Source organism: Pleurodeles waltl, chromosome 2_1 (genome assembly GCF_031143425.1).
Source record: "Pleurodeles waltl isolate 20211129_DDA chromosome 2_1, aPleWal1.hap1.20221129, whole genome shotgun sequence".
In the NCBI taxonomy this organism is placed as follows: domain Eukaryota; kingdom Metazoa; phylum Chordata; class Amphibia; order Caudata; family Salamandridae; genus Pleurodeles; species Pleurodeles waltl.
Window position 1 is genome coordinate 159050284 of NC_090438.1, and position 25498 is coordinate 159075781.

The 25498-nt window shown below is 42.8% G+C and overlaps 1 protein-coding gene across 2 annotated transcripts in view; it reads left to right on the plus strand.

Moving 5' to 3' along the window:
* The window catches only part of TENM1 (teneurin transmembrane protein 1), a 1758425-nt gene that overhangs the window by 1503296 nt on the left and 229631 nt on the right, over positions 1-25498 (plus strand). For both annotated transcript variants that reach the window (XM_069211839.1, XM_069211847.1), the window contains one exon: positions 4317-4471. In XM_069211839.1, the coding sequence (XP_069067940.1) occupies positions 4317-4471 (155 nt within the window). The remainder of the gene's footprint in view (positions 1-4316; positions 4472-25498) is intronic.

Below are 25498 nucleotides of genomic sequence, written 5' to 3' on the forward strand. Positions count from 1 at the left end.
GTACTTGAAACTCCCAAAAATACACCATGGTCGCCCTCAGCGAGAAGGACGACGCTCTCCACAAGTAGAGAGCCAAAAAGCAGACTCCACTCCATCGCTCAACGCGAGCTCCACCACAGCCCGACGGTTTCACTATGACCTGCTCTCTACAGCCACAGGCCACCGGTAAGAACACGTCCAGAACACGGTGTTTCACCTCGTTGCCAATTTGTGGAGTAAATACGTCATCAGCAGAAGGTAAGTCGAAGTTCTTTTATTGAGAGCAGGCCGTACACGACCATCGCGGTCCTTTACCAGCAACTGTCTCCCCGCACCCACCTTCCATTCTCAAACCCCCAGACAATCGTTCCTCAGACCTCACCGCGCGCTAGCACTAAGGCACTCGTGCCCTATACCACAGGGGGCCTCTTGAGGAGCCTATTATGTCCCTGAGGATCAGATCCCGAGGCCAGCAGGCTAGCCCTTTGAATCACTCTTGGGTTCAAGATGAAGTTGCAGGTCCAGTTATTCTTCCCCAGGCAAGTGGGCAACAGACAGGAGCTCAGCACAGCAAGGCAGTAGCTCCTTCAGAGTAGCAGTCCGGCAGAATGGCAGTCCTTGTAGCGGCACATCAATTCTTCTTCCTGACAAAATATTCACAGATCCTGATGTGCACTTTAGTGGTCTGAAATCTTTCTTTTATGCACTGATGCCCTGGTCTTGGAAGGTGGGAGAACCATCTAGATCCCTGCCTCTTGTGCTCTGGCTCCAAACTGGCTGGAGTGATGATGCAGGATTGCTAAGCCCTTTGTTTGGAGACGGGACACAGCCTATTCAGGTGTAAGTGAAGTTGGGCCCAGTTGCTCCCTTCCATCCTGCGCATTCAACTACCCCTAATCCTCATTGTGTGTGGCCGTCTAGGAGGAATATACAAAGCCCAACTGCCAACTGCACCAAGTCACCGACCAGAGACAGGCTGCAGGCACCAAATGGCTAAGGCAAGAAAATGGCAACTTTTATTTTCAGAATTGCAATTTTAAATATGACTTCACCATAAGTTAAGATTTTGAATTGTGGTTCCAGAGACACCAGACTTGAAGGGGTTATCACTTACCATTTGGAAATTACACTTATAAAATATAATAATAAGGTAACTTCATTGTTATCCTATGGGAGAGATAGGCCTTGCAGGAGTGAAAAAAGGATTTAAGCGATTATCAGTATTAGAACATGTAACACTTAAAGGTACCAGTCCTGCCGTTTAAATACACTGCACCCTGCCCTCTGGGCTATTCAGGGCCTACCCTAGGGATGACTTATATACATTAAAAGAAAAGATTTGGGTCAGACAAAAGGTTTATTTTGCCAGGTCGAAATGGCAGCTTAAACTACACCCATAGGCTCTGTAATTATTTAAGACTTTGCACCAAATAGCTCCTCGGAGATTTCAATAGATAGCATTGTCCTTTCCTATGGTTTTAATTGGGAGTGAGAATGAGGTTTCCATCAACTGACTGAAATACACTATGGCTCTCATCACGACCAGGGCTGTGGTGGTGTCACTGCTGACGGGCCAGCTGTGAATACCGCCAAATTAGGAGTTTGGGGGTTTGGCAGAAGCCAAACTCCGAGCCTCCACCCGTCCCGACACATTTCTGCATTTCGCCAGGCTGGAGGTGACTCCAGCACGGAGGAAGGTGTGATACTGCTAGTGGTATCACGAGGCGGAAGACCGCCTGCATTTTTCTGCACGTCGCACTGTCAGAAAAAGCTGTTGGTCCTGCATCCTGGTGACAGGAATAAGCATTCCTGTCACCATGATACACTCGCACACACGTCCACATACCTGTACACATGCACTCACGCACTCACATACTCCCACACACAAACACACTCCACTCACCAACGCACTTGCATCATACACCCGATTCATACTAACATACATACACAAACACCGCACTCACACACACATTCACTCCCTCCTCCCACTCCCCCAGCGCTTACGTACATTCACTCCCCCTCCCCCAGTGCATACATATATTCACGCTCCCCTCCCCAGCGCAAACATACATTCACTCCCCCTAACCCTCCTCAGCGCATACATATATTCACTACCCCCTCCTCCCTGCACCGCATACACACACTCACTTCCTCTCCCCATTCACTCACAAAAACACGCACCCCTCTCCCCCATACCTGTACATACACATGCACACACGCACTCACCCCTTCTATCTGCTCAGTCCCACTCACGCACTCAATCGGTTACATACATGCACTCAATTGCTCACAGCTGCACACATGCACTCACCCCCATCCAAAAACACTCACTCACCTTCACCCCATCCACACTCACTCACCCCTCCACCCCATCCAAAAACACTCATTCACCCCCGCCCCATCCACAATCACTCACACATGCAGACATGCACCCACACCCACCCCGCACTCACGACATTCACACATGCATTCATACATGCAGAGACGCACGCACAAACCCCCCCCTCCCCTCTCGGACGATCCACTTACCTTGTCCAATGAGGAGGTCATCCAGGAGGGGACGGGTCCCAGCGCTTCCACTGCCGGCAGCGCCTTGCCATCTGGACACCGATACACTGGATTACGGGTTGTAATACAGTGTGCTGTCTCTTTTTTGGTGTGCCGGTACCGCCTCTGTACTGCCAACTGCCAGCACTACTGGACTCGGAATTCCACCCGATTTTGGGCAGAATTCTGAGATCAGTCGTATTAGGGTGGTCTTAAGACACCGGCACTGGCAGTATTTCGGCACTGCGGTCTCTGCAAAGACGAGTTGTGATGAGGGCCTATGTGTTATTATCTTAGTTTCAAATCCCGAGTTCCTTGCTTGACCACACTGTGTGATGTTAGTCAAACCATCTCACTGTGTGTATTCCTTGTCACATTTTGAGAGAGATTCAGCTCAGAAAAATGCTATATACAAAAACTTCTCATCTATGTCGTTTAATAGTCTCTCTATAAAACATCTATGCTAAAAATAGTGTCCACATAAAAGAGCATATGCCAATTTACGTAACAGTACAAAATGACGTCAGTTTTTTAATAGTTCAAAGTCATTTTTAAATGTAAACTATAATATATATAATAACTCAAGATAGGAGTATATTTTAAATGATTAGATCGAAACACTTCAAAATATTAAAGAATACCCTTTTTTCCAAATGTTAGGGTCTTTACCAAAGATATATGTGATTATTATTCTGCACCATACATGCAGAATATTTTGATCGTTCAGCTTTTGCGTCATCTTTTAATGCCAACCCATACTCCTGGTTCGGCGATGGCAGATGTTAATTCTGTGGCTTGCCTACATGCAAGATTAAGAGCCAGAATTGGCCGGATTCACACCTGTCAGTTAACCATAAAAAATTATCCAGCACACATCAAATTAATTTACTACTCCATAATTCTACTCTATGGGGTTGTAAGGTAAGAGGTATCGCCACAGGAAAAGTGGAGAAAAAAAGAAAATTAAAAAATTGTGAACGCACGATGAAAAGGTCTTTATGCAATGTGTAATTTTGTTTGCTCACTCTGCAACTTACACTAATTACCTACTGCATTATTACTGCACCACTGCGAGTTCTTACGTCCCAATGAGGAATGACTACAGGATCAGGGTCTACCAGTGTCCACATGTTTTCCACTCATTATATTTACTTTTACCTAGAATATTTCTTCTTGCTTTTCGTAGGAGAAAAATGTCCAGTTGTCCTAGACAAACCTGGGACTTATAACCTGCAGGTTACAGTCACAAATTAATTTAGTAAGTCATCTCGCTCTTTGAGCTTCCAGTAGAACTCTCTTAAAAAGAGAGTTAACGAGATGTGTGCGAAGTCTTCAAGGAATTTGAAATAAACCTAAGAAATAGTAAACTGGAACAGTTGAGCTCCGTGACCGAGTACTCTAAGAGAAAGAGTGAACCAGGTGTGGAAGTCTCGAATAGAGGCATAGGTGTGGTGCTCAATGGTACAATGTAATGAGTCACATTTGTTGGTTTTTTACCAATATGTCAGCTGGAAGGTTGAGCCCATTGGATGAATGGGGAGGTCGTTGTAACATATAACAGTACTTTGTGGAGTTATTATTTGTTTGATTTGTATATGTAGCAAGTGATTCACTTGATGCATGCCTACCAGTTTGAAAATATGGTAAGAAAATAGCAGATAATTGACATTTCTTGAAACATATACTAAGCTGGATATTACACCCACTTGCATTGCCTGCTTCTATTTTAGTTCTGCTCCCAAACCATTTAAAAAATGTTTGATTATATTCACCCTGTGATTCTTCAACAGGTATTACTATTGATAAACATGGGCTTGTTTACTTTGTCGATGGCACCATGATTCGAAAAATTGATGAGAAAGGTATAATCTCCACCGTGATTGGTCTGAACAGTCTGACATCAGCACAGCCCTTGAGTTGTGACTCAGGAATGGACATCTCCCAGGTAGGTCCTAATAGGTTTCATGCTTCAGTACTAAATGTGCTGTGTGAGGGGCTATCACTTTGTCTTAATTATCACGTTAAGTATGGAAATTAGTAACTGTGGAGCACATGCTCTGTGGTACACCACACTACCGATCGCTTGCCAAATGTTTTATGTTTGTTCTCTCCTTTTTTCCCTTCTTTAAAACACTTTTTGGGTGGCTATCTCTTTATCTAATTTCATCATTACCATTATGCTGATGGCATGCACATCCTCTCTAGTGTCCACTCACTGACTGACTCACATGACCATCTGACTCTTGGCCTTTTGCTGCGGGATGTCCCTTTTTTGTATCTTCAGCTAGTGTTTACAGTATGTTTATAAGGGACCGAGATCAGCAGAGGTTGGAAGGCCACATAAACAATAATAGCAAGGGCACAGATTTACCTGTTGATAAGAAAATAGAAGCACTACTGTATAACATAATTTCTGCTCATTGTGCAAGCACATGGATTAAAAGTTCTACCTCTTCCGGTATCAAGGGCAACCCTCTTCTGTCCCTTTCATTTCCTCCTCTATTTTCTGTGGAGTGCGATATAAATTATGCTTAAAGCTATTATGGAGAAGATTGGTATTAGTAGACATTATCATTCTAAAAGAAGATGTTGTCTCATTTTTATCCAATATCAGCCAAGTGTTGTCAATACAGCGCTCCATTTCATGTAATTTGGGAATAATTATGAGGTAATATCGCACCCAGCATTACTGATACAATACAATTGGCAACAGTATTTCAGTGGTGTGAGAATACTGTGGTATTACAGGGTATTAATAAACTGAGGGGCAGTGGAAATTAGATAATTACCATGTTTCACACACCTATAATTCAGTTTGTTCTCATTTTCTACCATTACATCCAACCATAAAAGTAACTTTTTTGATGCCAAAATACCTGAGGGATGTTCACATGTATTTTTACCACAATATTTGCCATTCTTGATTTGTCCAGTAAAGGACCCCCTGGTGTCTTCCTGGTGCTTTCACTCACACCCTACAGGTATAAGAGCACATTCTGTTAGTTCATTTTATCTCAGGAAGGTTGGGTTTTTAGTCAAGTGTAATTTTTTTAGTACTCTTTTGTCTGAACTATTATCAAATAACAGAATATTAGTGATGTCAAACTTGAGTAAACTTGTTGAAATTAAGAAATCGCCTCGCCATTTAATAATTGACAGAAAGTCTTCAGATCTGAGACTATAATTTGTCAGAGGCGGCTCCTTCACAATGGTGAAGGAGCGTCGCCCCACTGGCTGAGCCAGCAGCTAAAAAATAAACTGATAAGCCACTATTGTTTTATTTTTCACCTGCTGGCTCAGCCAGCATGTGCAGGAAGGGGCAGAGCTGGGCCATGGCAGAAGGAAGAGGGGAGGGGAGTGGAATGCACCTAAATGTGCATGTTAGTTTGGCCGGCCATCTTAGACTGGCCAAACTGACAGGCACACTTAGGATTATCCAACTTGGCTGTGTTGCACAGCCCCGTTGGAGGAACTGCACAGACTCCTATTCACTATCTTGGTGGCAGACCAAGCCACTCAGACCAATCCTGACACTGCTCTCATGCAAGGTATAGTATGAGAGCAGCACCAGGATTGCATGGGGAGTCCGTGCTGGTGTCCCAGGGACTGTTTAGAGACCAAAATCATCGAGGGAAGAGAAGTGAGGTGGTGGCACCGGCGGCATCAGCAGCAAAGGTAAGTTTATTAAAAATTATTATTTTATTATTTTATTTCCCCCTATACCCTCTTTCAATCTGCCTGCCCCTCCCCTTGAGATTTGCAGATGCCACCAATGTAATTTCTGTACTCCTGTAGTAGCCTGAGAAGTCTCATCAAACATCCTGAAGTCTGTTAAATATTAAAATTTTTGAATATCTTCAGTGGCACATGCTTTTGTGATCATAATGGCAAGAGGAGGTAACTGTGCAGGTTGAGTGTCTGAAATAAAAGAAAGAGACTTACATGCGATACAAAGAGAAAAAGAAAGCAAATCTCTACAAGTGTGAAAAGATTTCCTTTGTTCTGTTTTCCTGTTATGCTTTCAGGGAGTACATAATTTTTTTCATATAATGCAATTTTTAAACTGCTGTAGCTCCAAAATAAATTGCTCTTTAAATGTTTTAAATAAATCATAGCTTATTTTATTTAAAAATGCTGGATTTTGGTTTTAAGTATTTTTTTTATAGTGGTGACTTGAGCAGTCATCATCAGGACTCCATTTCTCAGAAGCATATAATTATATATAGTAATGTACAAGATAAAAACGTTGCTACGAACAGTAGTTTAAAGGAGTAAATAGGCTATAGCAATTGCTTTTGACACAAGCTGTACTTAAATTACAACCTTTGATTCTGTATACCAAGTTTTTCTAAAGCCATTTATCTGCAGCATTATTCTGACTCAGCTAACAGTGTTGCAAAATAATATTACACAGCACAGTATGAAGTACAAAACAAACAGCAAAACACTCTCCATGCAAATCATTAAGGATCTATTTAGGTTGAGCTTAAGCATCTAGCCTCTTGTATACTTTTAGTATACTTCTGTGGGCTTAACACCATTTAATTTGTTTATTTCAGCATCATTTAAAAATCCTTGCTTTCCAGTGGTCAGTCATGCCTCTTTGTCCCTTCTTTTTCTCTTTGGGAGCAGGGACTAACCACTGTATAATTATGCTTTTTCATCCTTATCTGTTCTTTGGGGGCCATTTTTTTCTGGTTTTCTGCTCATGTCCGGCAAAGCTTCCCTTTTTTTCCACAGCATTCTTGCTCTCAGCTAATGTAACCATGTTGTTCCTGCTTGCATTTGACATGCTTTAGTTCATCTAGCATTCTCTAGGATTGTTTAGATTTTTCAGCCAGCATATTACTCTTTTCTCCGCTTCCTTTTAACCTGAAGGTGCAGTGTACAACTTTTCACAAAACTGGTGCTGCACTTCATTTTTCAGTACGATGCCTGAAAGTCACTGGAGATGTGTTAAATTCACGATTGCAGTGTGTAGTACCTTATGTGGCCAAAAGATGCCCCAAGGAACACCTAGGGGCAGTGTGTTGTACTGTACCCTTTCCCTGCTTCTTGCACATTAGAATAGTAAATGTGGCAAGTTATTTTCAGCCATTTGCTTTTATGGCTGTTTGATTTTGCATAGGATTACAAATGCTGGCTCATATTTGACTTCTATTGCTTATTTTGTTTAAAAAATGCAATTCACACACCTGGAAACAGTTTTATTATTGGTTTCAGAGCATTTCGTTTTCGCTGGATTTCTGAGTCTGTGCTCAAATTGATGGAATTCCCAGTACGTCGGTGCTCACGTTGTTACGACTCCAACACACTAATCAACTTTCGTGCATGTTTTTCTTTAATTTTCTCTATTCATAATTTATATATTAACACTCTGCGCCACCTTACAATAGAATCAAAACTTCCACTAGACAGATTTCCAATCTCTCTCCAGAAAGAACATTAATTTTTGAGTTAGGTTTTATTGTTGGCTGATAATAGCTGGTGGCAAGAAACACCAACAGCAGGTGTTTTCAATACTATAATACACTTTCAAAAGCTGTACCACCACCCGAAGTCAGCACCTGTTGCGGTGGCACCGGTCGCACTGCCGTTCTTTGCAGCAGGCATAATAACCCTCTGCGCTACCTTACGATAGAGTCAGATCTTCCACTAGACATATTTCCAATTTCTCTCCAGAAAGAAGATTAATTACGGAGTTATGTTGACAATTTTATTGTTGCCTGACAATAGCTGGTGAAAGAAAACGGCAACAGCAGGTGCTTTCAAAATGATAATATACTTGCAAAAACTGCGCCCCCACCGAAGTCAGCACCCAGTGCGGTGGCCCTGGTCGCACCACCGCTCTTTGCAGCAGGCATATTAACCCTCTGGGCTACCTTATCATAGAGTCAAAACTTACACTAGACAGATTTCCGATTCCTCATTTTTATTGTTACCTGAAAATAGCTGGTGGCAATAAAAACGCCAACAGCAGGTGCTTTTAAAATGATAATACACTTGCAAAAGCTGTGCCCCCACCCAAAGTCAACACCCGGTACGGTAGCACCAGTTGCACTGCCGTTCTTTGCAGCAGGCATATTAACCCTATGCTTGTGTTTGAATCCAAATTGCTTTTTAACACTGTTGCTGTTTTTATTTTATTTTTTGCATTTTGCAAATAAGCTCTACTGGTTATGATTTTTAGGATTTAACAGTTTCAGAAACAGAGCAATTACAAAGTAAGGTACTTGGTTGTTAAATTCCAATGGAAAGTAAACACTCTTTTTTTTTGTGTTGGCGTCACTGTAACACAGTATCTTATGTAGCCAAAAGAGGTCCCACGGGACACCTAGGGGGCAGCCTGTGGTACTGTACTCTTTTCCTGCTTCGTGCACATTAGAACAGTAAATGTGGCAGGTTTTTGTCAGCCAGCATATTATAAGTGTAAATGTGTTAACGTAACCATGTTGTTCCTGCTTACATTTCACATGCTTTACTTAATGTAGCATTCTCTATGAGTGCTTGCTTTTTCCAGATGTTGTTACTTAATTATTTTTTACAGCCAGCATATTAATTGTGTCTCCCTTCCCTCATAACCGTAATGCACAGTGTAACAGGCGCCATGCTTGATTTTTCAGCACAGCGCCCGAAAATCATTGGGGATGTGTTCAATTCATGATTGCAGGGTGCAGTACCTTACATAGCCAAAAGAGGTCCCAAGGGACACCTAGGGGCAGCCTATGGAACTGCACCCTTTCCCTCCTTCGTGCACATTAGAATGGTAAATGTTGCAGGTTTTTTCAGCCAGCATATTAGAAGTGTAAAAGTGTTAACGTAACCATGTTGTTACCGCTTTTCACATGCTTTACTTAATCTTGCATTCTCCATAAGTCTTTCCAGGATGTACTTAATTTTTTTTCGCAGTCAGCACATTACTCTTGTCTCTCCTCCCTCATAACCTATTTCCCATTTTCTGGTTCTCCAACGTCACAAGATCACAGGAATGTCAATAGCTCTATGCATATATCATCACTCCACTGCATACTAAAAAAACAAAAGTAAAAAAAATAATACATTTCAACACCAAGAACTCTAACTTTCACAAATGCAAGACTGATTGCATTGCAAATGCTTGTTTTCTTCTGAAAACAAAAGTTAGCAATCTTTGATTCCAGCAACACAAAGAAGTGAGTAGAATTTACATCCAAGTGGCATCCATATGTAATTTGTGTACCCTTCAGGTCCACATTTGTGTACTTCACTCAAATTATTTCAGAGGATACATCCACTCCTCATGTGGGTCCAGTGTCAAGGATTTTGAAGTTGGCTGAATACACACTGTATTGGCATTAACAAATGATTATTAAATACTGATGTAGGGTAACTGATTGTCATGTTTCCAGCCTCAAGAGATGTGCAACAAGAGGTCTTTATTGTATACACTAACTGCTAAATAACCCTATTTTTTAGAGATAACCTATTCTGAAAGGCAGCGGAAACACCACAGAGGAAGCAGTTATTTCAATATATTACCATATTTCTTTGTGGAAGGGCTTGGACAGGCAAAATTGCACTTCATTTTGTAGCTTGCCGAAATGTACAATTTGAGTTTATTTTGCTGTGCAAAGTGTTTGCCTTAATGTGTATTGTCTTGTCAATACGTTAAAAGTATTTTGGTTACAAACTGTTGTTGGGTTGGCTAGCACAGCTCAGACTTGATGTGTACATGGTGATTCATCAGTCGTTGACCAAATGGCTGAAGTAAGCCTTTGTTTATGCATTAAAACCTCATTCATGAATTCACAGCATGCTCACTTTGTTTGCTATCTGTTTGCTGAGAAGCCAGTAGCAAATCTGAGTAGATCAAAATATAAAAATAAAAAAATTATAGTTTCATTGGCCATTCACACCAATGTCCCTGTAAGGTGAACACATTCCCCAGACCACACAATCACATCCTTTTCCTGCGCACTTTCGGCTACACTGGCATTAGAAGAGAGAGTGGCCTATCAGTTCTGGTTGTACCACCAAGAAAGTGGCTTTGCTGATTAAACAGTTTTACATTTATCACATGTTTTTTCGGGTAGAATAGTTACTTTAATAAGTGTTTTAAAATCATAACAAAGTTAAGTTTTATTTTGTATCTGAATTTGAAAGAACACTTGAGGATTGGTTTTAATGCGGTAGGTGGATTGGACGATATCCTCATAATATGGTTTCTAAATAATCATATAAATATTAAAGTGGTGATGAACCCAGGTTCTAAAACTTTTTGATGGTGGAAAGTAAAAGAATGTTTGTAAAATTTTGTCCATTTACACATCAAGAGCATAATCGTTCGCTCAAGATTGAGCCATGTTTAACAATTTTCTCTCTGCTCATTCTTCTTCCACTTGTATTCTTAATACATTGCTAGACAGTACCCAAACTCCTCTTTTGCCAACTAGACTGTTTAAAAGCACTCTCATTTTACAATGGTCAACATCTCATACTAACACCCCCCCCCCCCCCTCAGATGTAATTCCCATGAACTTTGAGGCTCCTAGCTGATAACATGATCTAGTTGCTCGGCTACTCTTCTAATTCATTTTCAAATGTACATGTTGATACCAGTTTCCTGTGAAAGTATATGAAAGAGTGATGAATGGAATGCCTGAATTAATCTCACCTACTGGTAGTTACTTGGGCAGTAGTCCAATCCATCATCATTTTGCATCCCATTTTACCTCAGGTTGGACCTAGCTATATGCAAATCAGAAGTGTGGCACAATGGTTAGAGCGGCAGAACCTGATGCAGAGACCTGGCCCGGTACCAGGGTTCAATTCCTGCTTTGGTGGGTCTTGGGTAAACTCCCCTGGACCAGATAATTCTCGCCTCAGTGCGTAATCTAATTAATGGGTCCCACTCTGTAACTCTGGGCAATAGCTTGCTTAATCTCCACAATGGCCCTGACAGCGCTTGGATGCCTGGCTTCACCCTGGGGTTGTCCAGAAGTGGGTGCCTCACAGGGAGGGGTTCCACAGCGGTATGCGTACAGCGCCTTGAGACCCTAACGGGTGAGTAGTGTGCTATACAAGTATGAAATGTACATTTACTCTTGACCTTGCTCCAGTGAGAACAGTGCAGTCTGAAATGCCAATACAGGTCCTCCGTGAAACAGGCCACAAGCCACAGAGGATTTTGTTCTTGTTAGGGCTCATCACCTAGGTATAGCTTGGTTCCACTGACACACTATGCATGAGACCTATGTATGAGCATACCCATCCCACTTAGTGTGAGACACTAAAATATACACAAAAGTGATGGATTGAGTGCTTGAATTAATCTCAGCTAGTGGTAATTACTTGTGGCTGCATCCCAATCCATCAAAATGTGCACAGCATGTCACCCCAGTTTGGACCCAGCTATATGCAAATCATGCTTGACCATCTATCAATGGGAACATTTCATCCTGAACTATTAAGCCAGGTCCTCTGTGAACCAGAACACAAGAATCACAGGAGTGGTTTTAATCTAGTTAGGGCTCATTAGCCAGGTATACCTTGGTTCCTGTGAAAGACTGTGCAAGGGGTCCACGTCTGGGCATACGCATCCCACGTAGAGCAACACACTAATGGGGATAATCCCAGACATGGGTCCCTTGCTCAATATGTCACTGAAACCATGCTATACCCGGCTACGAACCCTAAATAGGTTGGAATCAGCCCTGGGTTGCTTGTGTTCTGGGTAAGGGATGACCTAGTTTGGAACTTCAGGCTGGACAGTTCAAATTGGAGTCTGGTCAAGACTGATTTGCAAAATACTGGGTCCAACCTGAGCTGTTAAAGTGGGTGAAAAACAAGGTCCTGAGAGATCATCAGTGGCTGCGAATAATTCAAGCATTCCATGTATCATTATGTTTTTTGGTGCCCTAAGTATGATGGATATGCCCAGGCGTGGGTCCTGTGCTCACTGTGCTTATTCTTACTAGGCCTTGCTCTTTGTAAGAAATTGGTTATTAGATGAGAAGGGTGGAAGCCCCTCTCAAATAATATGCCTGCTGTTTGTCAAAGTGAGCCACAAAAAGTCACTAAACTAACCTGTGTTTAACCACCCACTGGGACCATGGCACAGTCCCAAATATCAGCCTTGGTGTTGGGAAAACAGCAAGGAGGTGGATGGAATGCTTGGATTAATCTCAGCCGCTGGCATTCACTTGAGACTGCATCCCAATCCATCACTTTTCACCTACCATTCCACACATTTAGCTACACATGACTATTTGAATAATTTTCTTTCCACTGAATGTGTGTCTAGGTAAATAAAACATTGGTTTCCCCAAGGGGCATGTATCTACTGGACTGCAACAAGCAAGAAGATCAATTACTGCAATCAATGAATGCTTAGTGAAAGAGCAACAAGGACTTATAAGTAAGCAACAAATTAATTGTTCAGAGTGCTTGGCATGCAACACAAACTACTTGCCTCTGATGTTCTTAAATGCTATTTTTGCAAAAGTACTATGATAAAATTAAAAAAAAAAAATGAGTGCTCAAAGTCACGAGTGATCACACAGAACAAATCAAAAGGATGTGACTTATTGAGTGCATGTGCAAAAAAAAATAGATAACTAAAATGCAAGTTCCAGATTATGGGGGTCATTCTAACCCTGACGGTTGGCGACTGCCAGGGCTAAAATGACGGAAGCACTGCCAACAGGCTGGCGGTGCTTCCCTGCCCATTCCGACCGCGGCTGTAAAGCCGCGGTCGGAAAACCGGGTCCGGCGTTTTCCCGCCGGATTAACCCCGGTTGGACGAATCCTCCATGGCAGCGCTGCAAGCAGCGCCGCCATGGGGATTCTGACCCCCTTCCAGCCAGCCTGTTTCTGGTGGTTTTTACCGCCAGAAACAGGATGGTGGGAACGGGTGTTGTGGGGCCCCTGGGGGCCCCTGCACTGCCCATGCCACTGGCAGACAGTGCCCATGCCACTGCCAGACAGTGAAAATCGCGACGGGTGCAACTGCACCCGTCGCACCCCTGCAACACCGCCGGCTCCATTCGGAGCCGGCTTCAATGTTGCAGGGCCTTTCCCACTGGGCCGGCGGGTGCTCCCTTGGCGGGCGCCCGCCGGCCCAGCGGGAAATTCTGAATGGCCTCCGCGGTCTTCTGACCGCGCAGCGGCCATTTGGCGGTTTCCGCTTGGCGGGCGGCGGGTTGGAATGACCCCCTATATCTTTTGAATACTTTCAATGTAGTCCAAGAATGTAAAAGAGTTGTAGTGTCCAACTCATGTGCAAATTAACAAAGTCATAATCAGGACTGAAAGAAGATGTAAAACAGCTACATGGGAATAAGGTAGAGGTAAGAATGCCAGTAAAATACTTACTCATAGATGATAGGTTAGTAGATAAGGAATACACTTACCAATTGAAGTTATGAAAGTTGCTTGAAAGAAACAGTGCATTGAGTACACATGTAGTGTAATGTTAAAAGAAAACTTAAGAAAAAGTGTCATTATCCATGTATCAATAGGGCAAAGCTACCAAAGTGAGTTAAGCAATAAAAACAGTACTTGGAGTTGAAGAGAAATCAAAGTGTTTTGATTGAAACAGGTTTTGTCATAAAGAGATCAAAGTATGACTATAAGAAAAAAATAAATGAGCACTTTCCCAATTAGTCATATAACTGAAGGAAATGTAACTCAGCAATTAAGTTGAAAATTAGGCAAAAATGAACAAAAATTTGGTGATATCAAATAGATCCTCAAGGCCACCAGGAAGCATGCACTGACCTCAACCACTCTCAAGAATCATCAGTGCAACCAATACTGTCTTATAAAAGAGCAATCTTGTTGTGCTTTCAAACCCAAAATGAAAACAGCAGGAAGCAATGAAAGCAAGGTGAGGCATGCATCAGGTGAGCAGAAGGGGACAGTGCATAAAAGGAAACAATAGAAACATATAAATTAGAAACTGGCATTAAAAACAAAACAATTGAGACAGCAACAAATATAAATTGTAAAACAATTTAAAAAGTTATGTGATAGAGGAGTACAAAAATACAAATTGGGGAGCTTATAGCCCTTCGTAAGCTGGGCTATACTGGCAATGAAACTCCTGCTCCCTTGTAAACAGCCCTCGCCTTCAGCTAGGGCCTTTAATGCTGGAGCGGACCTTTAATGGCCGTTTTTAGCCTGCTATGAAGGGCTATAAACTCCACCACTAAACATGGTCTAATTGGCATGTTCTCAATTGGTATATAAACTTTATTTATTGGCATTTTGTATTGAACAAGTAGAGCAAGTATCCTTCTGTACTCATCTGACAATTTGGGAAATACAGTACATTTCAATAATGCAGACATACATAGAGAGGACCAGTGCCCAGACGTTGATAGCGCAGACATAGAAGGCTTAGCTGCTTTCGCTCCAACAGTTTGGTTCACATATTGTGCTCTCTGGAAGACTGTTGTCCCTTGATCTCCGTTGCCAAAGCATTCTTATAGCCTTCTGCAACTTTACCCGTGACCTTCTCCATCTCCTACACCTCCCCTTGGTGTGTCTCCAGGATTCAGCATGGTCTGTTTCCCAATTTTCCATCATATGAGGTAAGCCTAATTATTCTCAGGAGTCACGTGAGGATAATTTGTTTTGCCGTATCTAATACTAATAACTAATAAAAAGTAAGAGAAACAAACAAATGATAATAACAAAACTAAGTTAAAATGTCTCGAAATGTGTGTCAGCCATATGCTCCCGTGGTGTTGCTGAACTGCTGTGCCCAGCATCATCACCTCATCTATGTCATCTCCCAATTGGTATATTGAACTTACTTATAAGTCCCTAGTATCTGGTACTGCAGGTTAAAAGACACTACTGGACTGCAGCACCTATTGTGCCATCCACTACAAAGACTATGTAAAACATAGCTTCTGGCCTACCATATATGCAAGGTGTGCCTGTGAACATCCTTTCTGACATAACAGTGTCATATCCTGCTTTAATGTCAAATCTTGATGGACACGTCTGCTGGGATTACATAAACACCAGGGCACACTGGAAAGGAAGGGAAACAAGTTGCCAAAGCAATTGCTGGTTATCCTTTGTCTGGTTTCTAAAGAACCTGCTTTGTCCCAACAGACTTCTGTCTCTGGGTCTTTACATAAGACACTGGTAGCACACTTGAAGGGAACTATGGGTCCAAAACAATTCCTGTATATCCACTGTCTGGTTGCTGGAAAACCCTTTTGTTAGAAATGGGGTCTATGGTTGGCAGTCAGGTTATCCCCTGTCCAAGCAAGGACGCTCACTCTGGTCAGGGTAAAGGAGAATCACCCTCAGCTAACCCCTGCTTACCCCCTTGGTAGCTTGGCAGAGCAGTAGGCTTAACGTCAGAGTGCTGGGTGTAAAGTATCTGTACCAACAAACACAGTAACTTAATGAAAACACTAGAAAACGACACAACACCAGTTTAGAAAAATAGGAAATATTTATCTAAACAAAACAAGACCAAAATGAATAAATCCAACATACACAAGTCAAGCTATTGATTAAAAAGCAAAAAGAGTCTTAAATCCTGGAAAAAGCATATAAAACATGTTTAGCATTACAAAGTACCTGGGTAGCTTCAGAATAACATGCATGGGTGAGTGTGCGTCATGAAAGGTAAGCAGTGCATCGATTTCTCACCCGCAAGCGAGATCGCGCATCATTTCTCCTTCTCCGGTCGGGCCGGCGTGCTGCATTTTTCTGCACCCAGCAAGGTTTGCGTCGAAAATCCAGCCGCACAGTCTCAGCAAAACCACGCAATGTGGGTTGCGACATTAACAGCCTCCATCAGCAGGTGTGAGCGGCGTTCTTCCAGCTCCGTGCGTCGATTTTCCAGCATGCGATGCCAGTGGAGCAACGATTTCTGCTGCGAGGCCGCCGGCGAATCGTTTTTCAGCTGCTTCTCGGAAGGTGCGTTGAATTCTTCCCCGCATGGCGGTCTGCGTGTGGATTTTCAGTCTTGTTCTGCCAGCTTCTCCTTTCAGGGTCCCAGGAAAAGGATGGGCACCACTTGGCAGAGTAGGGGTCTGTCCAGAGACCTCAGGTGCTGGCAGAGAGAAGACTTTGCTGTCCCTGAGACTTCAAACAACAGGAGGCAAGCTCTAAATCAAGCCCTTGGAGATCTTCACAAGAAGGAAGGCAACACAAAGTCCAGTCTTTGTTCCCTAGTACAGGCAGAAGCAGCAACTGCATGATAGCTCCACAAAGCACAGTCACAGGCAGGGCAGCTCTTCTTACTCAGCTCTTCGGCTCTTCTCCAGGCAGATGTTCCTCTTGGTTTCCAGAAGTGTTCTAAAGTCTGTGGTTTTGGGTGCCCTTCTTATACCAATTTTGCCCTTTGAAGTAGGCTTACTTCAAAGGAAAGTCTCTCTTGATTGTAAAATCCCGCCTGCCCCAGGCCAGGCCCCAAACACACACCAGGGGGTTGAAGACTGCATTGTGTGAGGGCAGGCACAGACCTTTCAGGTGTGAGTGACCACTCCTCCCCACCCTCCTAGCACAGATGGCTCATCAGGAAATGCAGACTACACCCCAGCTCCTGTTGTGTCACTGTCTAGTGTGAGGTGCAACAAGCCCAACTGTCAAACTGATCCAGACAGGGAATCCACAAACAGGCAGAGTCACAAAAATGGTTTAAGCAAGGAAAGGCCCACTTTCTAAAAGTAGCATTTTCAAACACACAATCTTAAAATCAACTTTACTAAAAGATGTGTTTTAAATTGTGAGCTCAGAGACCCCAAACTCCACATGTCTATCCACTCCCAAAGGGAATCTACACTTTAATCATATTTAAAGGTATCCCCCATGTTAACCTTTAAGAGGGACAGGCCTTGCAACAGTGAAAAACGTATTTAGCAGTATTTTACTGTCAGGACATATAAAACACATTACTATATATCCTACCTTAACCATGCACTGCACCCTGCCCTTGGGGCTACCTAGGGCCTACCTTAGGGGTTCCTTACCTGTAAGAAAAGAAAATGGTTTAGGCCTGGCAAGAGGGTACACTTCCCAAATCGAATTTACAGTTTAAAACTGCACACACAGACACTGCAGTGGCAGGTCTGAGCCATGTTTATAGAGCCACTAATCTGGGTGGCACAACCAGTGCTGCAGGCCCACTAGTAGCATTTGATGTACAGGCCCTCGGCACATCTAGTGTACTGTACTAGGGACTTACGAGTAACTACTTAAAATATTCATATCGCTGGTTCTCCTAATTGAATGTTTGTTTTTTTGGTTTAATTTTGTTAATTACATTTTTCTAATTCTAATTTATGATTTAGCATTTTGACTTTATTACTATTTTAGCACTGCATAAATGCTTTACACATTGCCCTAAGTGAAGCCTGCTTATTCTGTGCCACAGCTACCTGGGGGTTGAGCTCAGGTTAATTTAGTGACTGTGGGTTCTCCCTGACAAGGGTTGTGAGTATTCTTGAGGTTTCAACTCACCAAGCCCAACTAATAAACAAATTTATCACAACCTGTAGCTGTCTCAATCAAAACTAAGAACTGAAATGTTGAACTGTTAAACTCTTACTGATCTAGAATGTGGTTAAATATTTAAATACACACATTGGCCAGAGGGAAAATCAACTGCTGACTGCACATGAGTTATGTTGAGACCTTCTGATTTTAGCAGAGTACTCACTTAGGTACTGAAATAGGACATTTGATTTCTGGGTTCTGCCATGCTATTGTGACAAAGAGAAAGTAGCCCCACCAACTCTTTACTTTGTGCTCTGGCAGCTGGCTGGACCAAATGATCTTTAAAGGTGATGTGTCATAGCAGATTCTTGATTTTGTGCCTGGCAAAATTATTTGAAATAAGTGTTAAGTTAGAAAGTCTCTTGGCTGTCACTCAGTCCCAGATAAGTGTCTTATCTGCTTTAATATGCATTGTGATGTGACATCTACCTTCTGAGAAGTGTCTGCCTAGGAAGAATTCTTATTGACTGCATTAATGAAGTTTAAAGGTATGTGTATCATTGTTGTAGTGACTGAAACTGTTGGACCTGGCTTTTTGACAGGGACATCCCCAAACGTTTTGCCTCCTTCCTCCTATTTTTTCTGACCTGTTGTTGTTGGCTTTTGACCTCTGGGCACTTTACCACTGCTAACCAGTGCTAAAGTGCATATGCTCTCTGTGTAAATTGTACTACTGATTGGTTTATCCATGATTGACTATTTAATTTACTTGTAAGTCCCTGGCAGAGTGCACTACATGTGCCTAGGGCAGGTAGATTAAATGCTACTAGTGGGCCTGCAGCACTGGTTGTGCCACCCACCTCAGTAGCCCCTTAACCCAGTCTCAGGCCTGCCATTGCAAGGCCTGTGTGTGCAGTTTCACTGCCATTTCGACTTGGCATTTAAAAGTACTTGCCAAGCCTAGAACTCCCCTTTTACTACATATAAGTCATCCCTAATGTGTGCCCTAGGTAACCCCTAGAGCAGGGTGCTGTCTAGGTAAAAGGCAGGACATGTACCTGTGTAGTTATATGTCCTGGTAGTGTAAAACTCCTAAATTCGTTTTTACACTACTGTGAGGCCTGCTCCTTTCATAGGCTAACATTGGGGCTGCCCTCATACACTATTGAAGTGGCAGCTGCTGATCTGAAAGGAGCAGGAAGGTCATATTTAGTATGGCCAGAATGGTAATACAAAATCCTGCTGACTGGTGAAGTCGGATTTAATATTACTATTCTAGAAATGCCACTTTTAGAAAGTGAGCATTTCTTTGCACTAAAATCTTGTTGTGCCCTTCAATCCACGTCTGGCTAGGTTTAGTTGACAGCTCCTTGTGCATTCACTCAGACACACCCCAAACACAGGGTACTCAGCCTCACTTGCATACATCTGTATTTTGAATGGGTCTTCCTGGGCTGGGAGGGTGGAGGGCCTGCCCTCACACAAAGGACTGCCACACCCCCTACTGGGACTCTGGCAGACAGGATTGAACTGAAAGGGGGCTTGGTGCATTTCTTAGAGACTCTTTGAAGTCACCCCCACTTCAAAGGCACAACTTAGTATAAAACAGGGCCTCTGCCCTACCTCATCAGACACTTGCTGGAGAAGAAACCTGAACCAGAAACTACATCCTGCCAAGAAGAACTGCCTGGCTGCTCAAAGGACTCACCTGTCTGCTTTCTACAAAGGACTGCTGCCTTGCTGTTGCCCTGCTGCCTTGCTGAACTCTTGTCTGGCTGTGAAAGTGCTCTCCAAGGGCTTGGATAGAGCTTGCCTCCTGTTCCTTGAAGTCTCAGGGCCAAAAAGACTTCTCTCTTTTACTTGGACGCTCCGTGCGCTGAAAATTTCGACGCACAGCTTGTTTCGCGGCGGGAAAAACGCCGCACTCCAACGCTGATCAACGCGACGCTCTGGGGACGATCGAAGATCCGACGCACGGCCTCGCAAGGACAACGCCGCCCGACCTCTAGAGAAGAAATCGACGCGACGCCTGCCGTGAGATCGTAATTTCAACGCGCAGCCCCGCAGATCGAAGTCTAGAGGAGAAATCGACGCGACGCCTGCCGTGAGATCGTAATTTCGACGCGCAGCCCCGCAGACCGACGCGCAGCCGGAGAACAAGCAGGAAAATCCACGCACAGACCCGGGACATCTGGTAATCCCCGCGATCCACAGAAAGAGACTGTCCACGCGCCGGAAAACGACGCCGACTTCCCCGCGTGGAAAATAACAACGCAAGTCCGTGTGTGCTGAGGAGAAATTGACGCACACACCAGTTTTCCCCGCACCTCTTCTCCTGTGGCCCTCTGAGGAGATTTTCCACCAGAAACCAGGTACTTGTGCTTGAAAGAGACTTTGTTTATATTCTAAAGACTTAAGACACTTTCTATCACTTTTCAGTGATATCTTTACAAATTCGTATTGCAACTTTGATCATTTTGACCTGAAGATACCCAGATAAATATTATATATTTTTCTAAACACTGTGTGGTGTATTTTTGTGGTGTTATGCTATGGTGTTGTATGATTTATTGCACAAATGCTTTACACATTGCCTTCTAAGTTAAGCCTGACTGCTCGTGCCAAGCTACCGGAGGGTGAGCACAGGCTGATTTTGGATTGTGTGTGACTTACCCTGACTAGAGTGAGGGTTCTTGCTTGGACAGAGGGCAACCTGACTGCCAACCAAAAACCCCATTTCTAACAGAAACCATATGTAAGTGACTTGTGTCTAGTAAGTGCAGGAAACCACTAGGCTAGAGGTGTGGCATCCCCTCATTACCACCTGTTGCTATTTTTTTATCATTAGTGAGAAAACATGCATTTTGGGGGGAACTGTCCTTTGGGGGTAGAGAGTGCCCTCTATAGCTTGGGAAGTGCCTTGATCCACTGTAAAAATGCTGTAAAGGAGCTTTAAAAATCACATGCCCAGCAAATGACGCCATTGTTGGGTACAATTTAACAGCATGATCTATTGGCAGTGATGGAAAGAATTCCACAACAGAATCCTTGAACAATCAAACTCACACCTTCGATCTCACTACATATACTTTGAAATGTGCCACACTTAGGGCCAGATGTAGCAAAGGTTTTTACCCATTCTGTGTCTATGGGAAAAAGTGTTTGTACATATGGCCCTTAGTCTCTATATCCAGCTGAAGTCCCACAATGAGACTTTGTCAGTTTTCCTGATTTTTTATCATTCCTCACCTACTTTTTATTTAAAATCTTTTTCACTTATTTCTTTAATTAATATTGTGTGTGTTTAAATCTCTTGTGATCCGTTTATTTGATCTTAAACCCTGCAGGCATTACATTAATACTTTTTTAGGTCTGGGATTAACCAAGACCTTTTAATTTTACTAAAATTATATGTGCAAAATAACTACTGATTGGGCCTTTCAGCAAGTACTCTTCCTCAATTGATCTGTTACTGTGTCATTTACATTTGCCCTCTGCCCCCTAGATCATACAGCATGGGGCAACGGTTCAGCCCATTTCAGCCACTGGCTAAGTTCACTCTGAGTGACAGCATTCTGGCCTTTCACAAGAAGCACTTCCACAGATAAATTAGTTAATTCAGTGTCAGAGACTATTATGACAGTATGTGATGTTTGAGCTCAGGAAAATATTTTTGCTTCTAGCCATTTCTTTGAGTGACAATGGCCGAGCAGTTTCCTCAAGGCAGTGAAAAACAAAGTTAAAAAAGCCAAGGTAAAGACTAAGAGCTGGTTGTTGTTTGTGTTCCATTTTTGCTTGGACCGTTTACATTCTGCATTGTTCTTTGTGGTGTTGTTACACCACTATTAAAATTTCAGAAGGTGATCTGCCGCTGGTACAAAACTACATGGTAAAAAATAATTGTACCTTAGCTAAGAATACTGGGTCCAGATAAGCAGTGAATGCAAAGCTTATTCTTCTCTGTGACTGAGATAGTTCTGTCAGAAAGATGGTGGGACTTTTTTGCCAAATCATGAAAATCATTGATGAGATCCCAAAATATCAAGCAGGACAATTATTGTAATCAAGGAGTTTAAAATATTTGAACAAGTGGTTTGAGTTTGGGACAATATATCTGAATGTTTTATCTGAAGTTCCTGATACATGTTTCACCACACCCTATGAGCCAGACTCCACGCAGCAGGCATAGATGGCAAGACACACTCCTTCCTGACAGGCAAAGGGCAGAGAGTCAGACTCCCACCGCACCTGTCAGAACCTACAAAGATCAGCTGTGGAGTACCCCAAGGATCCTCGTTGGGTCCCACACTGTTCAACGTCTAAATGGCCCTGCTCACCCCAGTCATCAGAAACTATGAATTGAACATTGTCTCCTATGCAGATGACACCCAGCTGATCATCTCACTGAGCGAAAACCCCACAACGGCCAAGAAGAACTTCCAAGATGGGATGGAATCAGTTGCTGCCTGGATAAAAAAGAGCTGCCTTAAGCTAAACTCCCACAAGACTGAGATCCTCATCCTGGGACCCTCCTTCTAAGACGGGGATGACTCCTGGTGGCCCTCCACACTTGGCAGCCCCTCCACCCCTACAGACCATGTAAACATCCTCTGCGTCGTCCTCGACTCAGCGCTCACCATGAAAAGACAGGTAAACTCTGTCACCTCCACCTGTTTCCACACCCTCCGACTCCTCTAGAAGATCTTCCAATGGATCCCAAGCGTCTGCCACAAGACCGTAACACACATCCTGATCACAAGCAGACTTGACTATGAAAATGCCCTCTATGCAGGAACCATCAAGGAGAACCTGAACAAGCTACAACAAATCCAGAACGCCTCCACCTTACTCATTCTGAACATCCCCCGCCGAGGACACATCACAGGACACGTGAGAGCTCTCCACTGGCTCCCCGTCGTGACAAGGATCAACTTCAAACTCCTTGTATATGCTTACAGCTACCTCAACCACTGCATCAACTTTTACTCCCCTGCCAGACCTCTCCGCTCCTCCCAGCAGTCGCTCGCCACCGTACCCCACAGAAGGAAGTCCTTGGCAGAAGGGAGATCTTTCACCTACCTTGAGGCAAAATGCTGGAAAGCCTTGTCTCTCCACCTCAGGCAGTCGCCATCAGTACCTCAATTCAGGAAGGACCTTAACACCCGGCACTTCGACTGAATCTTGAGGACCTACCTCACAGCGCCTTGAAACCCTACAGGTGAGTAGTGCACTTTAAAAATGTGAATTGAATTGAATTTTATGACCCAATTTGCTACAACTTGAAATTATCAACTTTAAATATCTCACAGCTCTATTTCATCAGTTTTTGATCTTCTTATTGCAATCTTTTTTTATTTTGGTCATTTAGTGTTGGTTTTATGTGATTTTATGGTGCAAGACTGCACAAAGGTATTCAAATCTAATCTATAGCTCACATCAAGACTTTGGTATCTCTCATGTAAAATCTGCTAGGCCGATTTTCCACAGTTTGCTATTATGCTGTCTTAATTACAGTTCCTGTTTCAAATGAGTCTTTCATGTGGTACCTTGCAATGCCCTTGCGTAATCTATTCATAACAGTCTTATCAGAAAATTATGTGTCTGCTTCTAGTCATCCTCCTTTTCAAACTTTCTCATCAGTAGTTCCCAGGAATAAAGGTGTCCCTCTGCGTATCTAGAGATACATTTACAAAATATATATATATAGGAAAAACCGAAGCAAGGTCTATGCTTGTTCTGTTTTGGGAGTGCACATAAATCCAGGGGATTATAGTGAGAAATCTGAGGTTTCCAGACATAACCTCCTAGCCTAATGACCTTTCTAATTCTAACATTAACCAGATTTCAATAAGGGTGCCGAGCTGCTTTGTTACATTTTTTTCATCATTGCTTTCTATAGAGTCGAAATTGTTTTCCCTGTAGCAATCCCATAGTTCAACCTCCATTAAATACATAGTATGCCTCTTTGCTTCCCCATACTAGAAATACATTAATCCCTGCCTTTTGCAGTAGGTTTCCACGTACAGAATAGAAGAGAAACATCATATAAAGGTTTTGTGAATACCTTAAAAGTTACAACTATTCACATACTTTGCTTGCCCTCCGCCAGCAGAATTTCTTACTTCCTCCTTCTCAGGTCCCTAAAAAACAATAGACCAAGCATGTGCACTGTTTCAGGACAGTATATCAACATTTTGGCTCTTAAAAATCCATAAATCTTAATTTCATTAATCGGAATGTGTAATTCATTCACAAATGTAAGTGGACAAAAGGTTTTGTGAACGAGGCCACTCCTGTTGTGGAGACCAAAGGAAGAACTATGGGCAAGATTTACAAGAAAGTGATGCATCAGTACTGATGCACTAGTTTTCTTACGTCACCCTTGCCCCACCTAAGGGCACCATTTGTGCACAGTATTTATAAATTGACACACCATGGTGGTCGTTGAAACAATAGCGTCAAAAAAATGTAACGCTATTGTAGCTGTCTGCCACACTATCGTCAAACATATTCACGCTAGTGTAGCAAAGTCCAAGGAGGCCCATTTATTTCAATGGGTGCATCATTTTCACGCCTGCTCTGAGCAGGCATTAAAAATGGCACCAAAAATGGAGCAGTGAAATCTTGTAGATTTCACTGCACCATTTTTGCGGGCCTCCTAATGCTGGAACGCCACGTTGCATACATTATACCTGACGTAGGCATAATGTGGCACAAGGGGTAGCAAAGTGGTGCAATGCATGCATTGTGCTACTTTGTAACTATTGCGCTGTGAAAATTGCCTCCTTAAACCACAGTAGCATAAAAGAAATTACGCTAATGTGGCGGAAGGAGGCACTAGGGCCTTGTGAATATTCGGATAATCTTAACCAAGGAGCAGTGCTTTATACTCAAAGATACCAATATAAAGATAAAACACACCCAAAAAACTAACGTGTGGAAAGTAAAGACTGAAAAAAATCAACTACAACTTTTATATACCACAATCTCTTAATCATATTCTTTTATTAAATGCAAACATTTCAGCAGTTACCAGTGCTAATAAAACCTTGCTCTCCTTTGCATGTATACGAACCTTATTTAGTGTATCCACTTTACTTGATGATAAGTACACTCGAAGGCAGACTAAGGATAAACACAAAAACAAGGAAAACAAAAATATATGAAATACTTCTTGGCGACTTAAGAATCCTCCGGATGAGGCGCTTTTGCACCTTGCCGATATACAAGTTCAATTTTTCAGCATCTCTCTCCTGGGAGAATTAAGGGTGGTATTCGGCCTTTAAATGCAATTCTGTGTCCTGATAAGGACTGGAAATGCAGCTGTCAAATAAAACAAGTTTACCTCTTTACTAACAATTTCCAATGACAGACGCAGCTTTTCATTTCCCAGAAGGGTCACCTTCAGTATAGACTAAAGTGTGTTGGAAGTTAATTGAGTGACAGACCGACAATGTAAAATAAACAAAACAAAATCACTTCCACATCACCTTCAGCCCCATCAGATTTTCTGCAGGATAGTGTTTAC